General features: G+C 29.0%; 1 protein-coding gene across 1 annotated transcript; it reads left to right on the top strand.

Moving 5' to 3' along the window:
• The first annotated feature begins 1,420 nt into the window (after nucleotides 1-1,420).
• Nucleotides 1,421-2,999, top strand: LOC111302345 (zinc finger protein CONSTANS-LIKE 5-like). Its single transcript, XM_022898271.2, has 2 exons — nucleotides 1,421-2,277; nucleotides 2,501-2,999. The coding sequence occupies exons 1-2, from the start codon at nucleotides 1,558-1,560 to the stop codon at nucleotides 2,885-2,887; spliced, it is 1,107 nt and encodes a 368-aa protein (XP_022754006.1). The 5' UTR covers nucleotides 1,421-1,557; the 3' UTR covers nucleotides 2,888-2,999.
• The last annotated feature ends 6,238 nt before the right edge of the window (nucleotides 3,000-9,237 follow it).

Below are 9,237 nucleotides of genomic sequence, written 5' to 3'. Positions count from 1 at the left end.
GTCATATAATTTGCCTAAAAATGAAAATATGCAGTGCATGAGAGTCCCATTTGTAAAACTTTTAAATTCAACCACTATTTATCCTTGCAATTTTTGGAATGATGCAAAAGACATAGTAAGAAATTCACAATGGGATATTCTAAATAATGTTTAATTAATTAATTATTATATGAATTAATTGGATTAAATCTCGAAATAATTTGATATATAATTAGTTTTGGTAAGGGATATCATGTAAAAGATTAAAATTTAATGATAATTAAAAAGAAAATTATCATAAAAGAAAAAGTAATTTTTATTTTGATATCATAATTAATAACATCTTATTTTGGAAAAAATAAATATATAATCACGAATTAAAATTTGCAAAAAAATCAGCTTTAATTTATTCAACATTATAAAATAGGGTAAAAAAAATGAAATAATAGTTCTGTGGTGGTGGATCATTTTACAATTACTATTGGATTCCGTTTTTTTTTTTTTTTTGTTATCTGTTACTACGCTTTAATGGTTGAATATTACATATATATGAACACTAATAATTGGTGCATATTAAAAAGTAATAAACAAAAAAAAAATTAAGGCATTATGATTTTGTCCATAACGAGAAGGAATGTGAATTTAAGATGCATTAATCTATAATACACACACGAATTTTGGTGAGATTTTTTATTGACCAAAACATATATTTATATTAATTATAATTCTAAGCTATCATTTACAATATTTTTTATTATAGATATTAATCAAATTTAAGTAATTTATGAATAAAAATTCTCATTTTATTAAAATTTTTTTATTAAGTGAATATTTGATAAATAAAAAAGAATTAAACTTTATGTTTTTATATTAATATCAAAATTAATAAATTCATATATTTTACACATGATTAAATTTTACATACTATTACAAAATTTTGATTGATATGCACTTTATTAATTTTAATTATATGTTTTATAATTCTATGTGTAATATATTTGACAAAATTATAAATACTAAATTAATTAAATTAAGCCTAAAAAATTAAAGTAAATTGTAAAAGAAAAATTATAAAAACAGATAAGGATTGAACGATTGGACTTTGGAGAGGCCGAACCGTTGGGATAAACCGCAGCCAAATTTGATTTGATTGCTGCGCCCCTTTCATGGTCGCCTCGGGAGACGATTGATGAAAGTCGCCGTCACTTCATCTTTCCCTTCGACCTCCTCTTCTCCCATTGGAGCCCACGTCGGCACGAATACATGGCAGATACTTCACCCAAGCATTATTAAAATAAAATCCTACAAATATTATTGTCCTAAAACAATAATTTTTCATGGTGTATATCAATCCAAGTGTCATTCTCTCATTCGCCAGAACCCAGATTTCCCCACTTTCTTGTAACTAGATAGATAGGCTGCCAAACGCACCCCTAAAACCAAATCAAGAACAATCCATTGCGATACTCCACGTTAAGTCCAAAGATCCCCCAAAACCATAAAAACAAAAGAGAGCAAGTCCTGTCAGACAGGAACTGGAAGAGGGAAAAGAAAAATCAATTGCTGTGATTTGTGAGGATGGGAATTGAGATAGGCGGCGTCAAGGGTATTACAGGAGGCTGGGGCATGCCAGCAAAGACATGCGACACTTGTAAATCAGCTGCAGCGGCTATTTTTTGTCGTGTTGATTCAGCTTTTATGTGCCTGGATTGTGATTCCAGGATCCACTCTGGTAATAACAAACTCGTCTCTTCTCCACATGGGAGGGTGTGGATATGCGAGGTGTGCGAGCAGGCCCCTGCTGCTGTCACTTGCAGGGCCGACGCGGCAGCTCTTTGCGTCACATGCGATGCAGATATCCACTCTGCTAATCCTCTGGCTCGTCGCCATGAGCGCGTCCCTGTCGAGCCTTTCTTTGACTCTGCTGATTCGATTGTCAAATCTTCTCCTTTCAGCTTTCTTGTGCCGACGGATCATGATGGTACTAATTGTCCGCAAGAAGATGTAGAGCTGGGTTCTTGGTTGTTGCCCAATCCTAACATCAGTTCCAAACTTACCATGGAAACTAACCAAGTCAAAACAGGGGATTTGTTCTTCTCCGAAATGGATCCGTTCATTGATTTGGAGTTCCAGAATTCGTTTCAACAGCATCATAACGCAGCTATGGATAGCGTAGTTCCAGTTCAGACGAAACCAGCAACAATTCCAGTGATCAACAATTTTCATTGTTTCGATATTGACTTCTGTCGATCCAAGCTCCCTACTTTCAACTACCAGAGCCAGTCTCTCAGCCATAGTGTAAATATTGCAATCCACTTTCTTCAATTACATAACCTCTCAATTTCTAAAAAAAAAGAATTTGGGTATTTTCTTTTGATCTTCTCTTACTTTTTATAAAAGAAAATTTCCTTCCCCTTCACAATTCAAACTTCTTTTAGCAATTTTTAGAAGAAAAAAAAAAATTCTTTTGAAATGAACTTCTATAAACTGATTCTTGGTACAAAATGAATAAAACTTTCAGGTTTCATCATCGTCACTTGAGGTTGGAGTAGTTCCAGACGGAAATTCCCTATCCGATATCTCTTACCCTTTCGGACGAACCATGACTGATCCAAGCGTACCCATCTTGGCAACTACGATCAACAACCAAGCACCCCAAGTAGGCGGAATCGATCGAGAGGCTAGAGTTTTAAGGTACAGAGAGAAGAGAAAGAACAGAAAATTCGAGAAAACAATCCGCTATGCTTCACGAAAGGCCTATGCTGAGTCAAGGCCAAGAATCAAAGGCCGTTTCGCCAAAAGAACCGAAACCGACAACGAAGTTGACCACATGTATAACTCGCCTTCCGCTGCTACAGCTGCAGCTTTCATGTCCGACACCCAGTACGGTGTCGTCCCATCCTTTTGAGGGTTGTTGAATGAATCTGCTTTAGCTATGATCCTGTAATATTTTTATCCAGCAAGTAGAAGAGGCCCCTACGGCCATTGAAATCAATGAAAAACAGATGTTTAGTTTTTAATCATGGACTCATGATATAAAAATAGTGTGTCGGTGGAGTTGTTGTTAGCCTTTGATTTGCAGGATCGGTATGGAAAGCTGCAAGAAGATGTTAAGTTTCAACTAAAGCTAAGATGAAAAATTTTCCTGCAACTTTGAAAAAAAGCCCTTTCACTTTTTTCCTTCGGAGGGCTACTTCTGTGACTCTGTTTTCTGGTAGTAAAGTTTTACTTGGATTTTTCTCCTTTCTATTTCATTTTTCTCCTTCGTTTTCAACAGCAGGAGGGTAAACAAACAGAACCTTAAAGCAAATTTGATCTTTGCTTGTTTTTCTTTTATTAAATTTAATAAAGAATCATAAATAATATTATAAAATTTATTAATTAAATGAATATATTATTAATATAATAAAATTTTATAAGTTCAATTTATCTTCGAAAATATAAAAGAACAAGAATATTTAACAAATAATATATTAACAGATTTATTATTTATTTATTTATTAAAATTAACAAAAGAATAATGAATAATATTTTAACTTTATTAATTAAACAAATAAATTATAAATATAATAAAATTCATTTATACAAGATTCGTTTATGTATTGAAAATCAAGCATGAATCTAATTCATAACCTCCATTGGTCCAAAAAACCTTTTTCCTTTAATATCATCCAGTAAAGTTTAATTGTAAAATATTAGTCCTCAAACTTTTAATCTAACGATTAAAAACGTTTAAAGAGATATTAAAAGACTCATTTTGAATTAGACTTTTTTTTTTTTTACTTATATTAAAGTTTTATCATCTTAATGTAACAAAAAAAATTGTAAAATACTAGTAGTGGAATGTGATGCCATGGAGATTCTGAACTCAAAATCATGCAACAAGACATGGGCTGCCTTAGAAAAAAAAAGTCTTTCACTTTTTTTCTGGAAGTTTCTCTAGCTGAACGGTGTTGATGAGCTCTTGTCATGGTTGTGACTTGTGACAGCCTCAGCTTTCCTAGAAAAGAAAATATGCCATTGTGAACTTTGACCCCAACCATCTTTGCTTTTTTTTTTTTTTTTTTTAGGGTTTGCAAAGAAAGAAGCTGGCATCTGCTCACCCTGATACAGCAAAAAAAAATTTGTTTTTAACAAAAGAAAGAAGGAAACTTCACTGATCTTTCAACAACCCATAAGGCAGAATGAAAAAAAAAAAGAGGGTTGATTTTTTTTTTGGAAGAAAAAAGAGGGTTGAATGTTGATTGTTATGACTAGCGATATTGTTTAGAATTTTAAATTTAGTTAAATTAATTTTTCCATTTAAATTTTCTTAACTTAATACATAACTCATTATTTTTAACTCATTAAAATAGAAGCAAATAAAACAAATTTATAACTTTAAAACATTATTTCTTTTTAATTTATATATAATCAATTTATCTATATTTATTTCTCTATCTTTTATTTTATTTTTTTATTATTTTTTATATTTTCTTTTTATTAATCCAAGACTTTCTTTACCTGTAAAATTATTGGATTTAGCTTTTTTTATTTATTTTAGGGAAAGTTTTAGAATTTGATTTTTGAATGAGAAATACATACATCAATCATTGAACCAAGTGTTCATGTAAAAATTATTAAATTTAATTAGTTATTATAAATTAGCTTTTGAGATTTAATTCGTTTTAAATTTTTAATTACTATCAAATTAATTTTAAATTAACTTATATTCTAATCTAATTAAATATAAATATATTAAGCTTATCTTTTAAATATAGTTATATTTTAACTTTGAGACGAATATATTAATTTATCTTTCATGGAAGGGCAATATTGAAAAGTAAACATTACTTTGAAATATATTAATTTTAAAATATTAAAATGAACATTCAGTTTAATCTAATAACAACTTAAAATTAATTGCCAATCAATTCGAAAAGAGAAAGTATATATTTATTTTCAAAAGGTTGAATGGATCAATTCACTTTCTCAATAAGCATGGTCTTGGATATCCAACTAAACGTATTGACCAAATTTTTTTTTTTTTTTAGTTATGATGAATTTGATACACATTAATATAAAATTTTAATTATATAAGAATATTATTATAGTGTCACATGTTTTGTTTTTTTAAATTTCTTAAATATATCTTAAAGGGTACGTCTTATAAATTTTGAAATAAATTTATCATTATACTTCTAATTTTGAAATTAATTTGATTAAAATGTAATAATTGGAAATATTCTATAATTAAGAAAAAAAATTAAAATGACATGCCAAACAAAAAATAATTATGAAGCTAAAATATGAAATTTCTATTTTTTTCTTTTTCTTTTTTATTATGACATTTTTTACTAAATATAATGCCAAATCATAATATTTTTATCAAAACTTAAATGTATAATACTAAATTTTGTTCAAATTTTAAAAGTATGTAGGTAAAAGTGTATTTTTAAATTATTTTTTAATTTCAAAACAACTTCCAACAAAATATTTTAGGGATAAAATACAAATTTATATATTTTTATTTTGAAATAAATATACCACAACTATATTTCCATTTTTGAAGCAAATTTAGCTATAATGTAACAGTTAAAAAAATTTTCATACAATATTTTTGAGAATTTAACTTAAATCTCAAAAATTTTTATAAGAGATTTTTTTTGAAATATTTTTGGATTCAGTGAAAATATTATTTGTTTTGATATTGGTGGAGATTGACCAAGAGTGTTCATAGATATGTTTGAATTAAAACTAAATTTGTAACTATATAATGATTTAATGTTAAATTTTATCATTTTACATTTTGATTTTTAAAATTTTGTTATTATATTTTTAATTTCTTGTTATTTTTTGACAAAAAATTAATGAAATTGACTTGAATCAACCAAATTTGTCACTTTCATTATTCAAATATTCTTCTAATTTCGTTATTTTTAAAAATATTAATAAAATTAAAAATATAATGACAAAATTTTAAAATTAATATTTGCCAAATTCTTCCAATTTCCGAACCTGCGCAAAGCTGTCCTCTTGAGTTTCCATGCATTCCCACGCATCTGCTGCTGTGTGTTGGCCTGGTGTTGGCCTGCCCGACTAATCAGACAGGCCACTTCTTTTGCCAAAGATTTTTTTTTTTTCCTACTAATTTCTGTGCCTATCCGAAATGGCTATTAGGCAGGATAACTAGTGGCTGCTATTTTGTTGGGACCATGTTCATGTTCAAGTTGCTAAACTTAGATCTTCTGAAAGCAACATGCAACTCCCTAATGTATCAACAGGAGACGCCAGCTATGTTGTAATTTCGCTCAATCTTTCTGCCAAAACAATATATATATATATATATATATATATATTGTGCAATTTAACCAAGTTGACTGCTTCGGATTGCCAGAGGCAATGCCAATTTTTTAGAAAAGTTCGGCACTTAGAGAGAGAAGGGAAGAGGATAGATTGTTGTTGCAGTAATGTCATTTTCAAAAATATATCACTTATCATTATTGTATTATAATTAATTAATTAATTAAATTTTAAAATTATATAAAATTCATTAAAATTTTATAGAGTTTATTGATGTATTATTACATTATTTTTTATTATGATTGAATAATTATAAAATTATAATAAAAATAATTGCAGTAAAATGTACAAAAGGGTATGTTTGGATGAGCCGCTGAACAATAAGGGTGCTTTTCATTGCACTGTGCCCCTATCTCAAAACAATAGATTTTTTTTTATATAATTAAGATTGTCACAAAATTTTGATAGAGGACTGGAGTAGAATGAACTTCTGGTGCCTGAGGTAAATTATAGAAGGTCATCAGGAGATAATAGAGATAATATTAAATTGATATAACATTGAACATGTTAGATAAACTTAACATGTTAAGTAAGTATAAATGATAAAAATATCTTTAATTATCTGTTGAAAGTTTCGAAGAAGAAAAAAAACATCATACTCCTTTGACCATCGAATGTTAACATAAATAACAAAAATACTTCTAATTATTTAAAAAAGCTTCAAAGAGGAAAAAAAATCATTATATTCTTTTGACTATCAAATGTCCTAACAAATTAATATAGCATGTTTTCCAACAGAGTGACCGGTAAGGTGTTCTATAATTTGCAGAGGGTGGGTACAGCTAGGGCATAGAGATGTATGCTATTGTCAAAAAAATTGAAATTGCAACCAACAGCATTAAAATGTTCTAGAGCAATGTAAATCTATGTCAATGAGTCATTGTCTCAATAATAATGAAAATATATCAAAAGTCTTAGGTTTTTAAGTTCGAATCTCATCGTATATGAATCTAGTTTAATTTTTATTTTAATTTTGTTAGGTTTGTCTAATAATCAAGAAAATGTCATCAATTCTCAACTGGTAAAATCATGAAAATCCCATTTTGATTAAATACAAGTATCTTCTCTTCTTCTTCTTCTTCTTCTTGTTTATTTTTAAAGATGAAAATGGAAAGTATCCTAGATCTTCTACTTAATCATCCTTGTCGATATGTTCTATGAAGCCCCTGGAAAAAAAAAAAAACCTTCTCTTGATAAGCATGAATGAATAGCAAGCTTATAAAAAAGACTGCAATCACATTTTGAAAGCTGAAACTTAATAATATCAGTTCATGTTTTTGTGGTTATTAAGTGACTTTTTACTCAAAGGGACAACCAAGAAAAAGTAGCTTTATGACTAATTGGGTTAAAAGAATGATCATACATCATGTGAACTGTGGATCAAAGTGAAAGGGAGACAACTAACAATCTCTTCTTTACAATAAATGGAACTGAAGAACAACCCATAAAGAAGACAAGGACAACATCCACTTATGACAAAAAAAAAATCACAAAATGAGTAATTCAATCGGTAAACAGAAGAGCTAATTTTTCTCATTAATCAAAGTTCGATTTTTGTTGTTGATATGGCAAAGTGTATCAATCAAAGAAGATATTATTTAAATTCAAATTTTAACTCAATTAATTTATATAATTATTTTAAAATATGGCATTTAACAAACTTAAAATTTAAATACTAACACATATAATTATTTTTTTTATTCTAAGATTGTGACATACTTTATAAAAAAAAATCTATTAGACCTAAATAAAGCCTGAAAACACATTTGATTGTATAAAAAAACTATATTAAATATTTTAATTATACTTAAGTATTAAATTATTAGGCCATGTTTTAAGGTTATGCTCTTACCTCCAACTATGGCATATTTACAACTTGTAAAATTCATAAAGCAAGTGCCTTGAAATATATATATATATATATATATATATATATATATATATAAAGATGGACGACCGATAATGAAGCTAAGTTTTTTGCTTTTTATTGTGGATTAAAGTCTATGAATTGTAAGCCTTGTCACTGTTCATGTCTTTTTTTTTATATTATTGAAAAAAAAAAGAAAAGCTTTGCCTCGACTCTCAAGTGAAGAAATTGCCTTCTTTTGTTTTTATCGATTGGCTTGTCACAGAGAGATGGGGACGTAAGAAGTGAAAAATGTGGAATTTGCATGTGCATTGCCGTAGCTATCAAGGTGCGCTCAGGCTCAGCCATGGGGGTGGTGGGTCAGCCCCTCGTCCCCTTCACGTGCACCACCGGTCCACGCCTATATCCTTGTGGGCTCGTCCTGTCGCGCACCACTGTCCATGGTCAGTGTGGTCCAATTCCCCCACTTCTCCCAACACCATGTTCATCCACTATCACCTATCAACTCAGCATTCAACCCAGGCCCCTCTCCTGCACTCGGGGCCAACACCTACAATTGGACCTTTTGGTGACCATGATTTTATTTCTTTTGGATTATATGCTGTTATTTAGTTGCATAATATAGGATAATATTCTCCCTCATGATTCATTTTACAATTTAAAGTCATGATCTTTAAATCAAAATCTCAAGTTTTACTGAATTTATAATTTAACTCAATTAATTCATATAATTTTTTTTATAAAATTATATTTGATAAATTTAAGTTTAAATCTCAATATTTTTTTATTTGTTTTAAATAAAAATAATTCATTCATCGCTCAAACAAGTTACATTCCTCATATATCTCATATATCGTATTAACAATTACAGCAGGGTAATCCTTTACCCAAAATTCATCATTGACAAGTTGCATGCTATATCTAATAAGTTGGTGTGCAGTTTTATTTCTAGACCTCAATACATGAAGAATTTGGCAGAAGTGAAAGTTTGCTAAGTGCCATCCGGTTTCCTCTAAAATGACCCCAGTGGGTGATAGATCCAATTTAAA

The sequence above is a fragment of the Durio zibethinus genome, chromosome 15 (assembly GCF_047325235.1).
Source record: "Durio zibethinus cultivar Kanyao isolate XHJ-2024 chromosome 15, ASM4732523v1, whole genome shotgun sequence".
Lineage (NCBI taxonomy): Eukaryota > Viridiplantae > Streptophyta > Magnoliopsida > Malvales > Malvaceae > Durio > Durio zibethinus.
Note: the sequence above shows the minus strand (reverse complement) of the source record. Positions and strands in the feature narration are given on the sequence as shown.

What these genes read in the sequence shown, in the direction of transcription:
- LOC111302345 (XM_022898271.2), top strand. Translation starts at nt 1,558, where the DNA reads ATGGGAATTGAGATAGGCGGCGTCAAGGGTATTACAGGAGGCTGGGGC. An exon ending in GCCAGTCTCTCAGCCATAGT is followed by an intron (nt 2,278 to 2,500) that starts GTAAATATTGCA and finishes TAAAACTTTCAG; the next exon opens with GTTTCATCATCGTCACTTGA.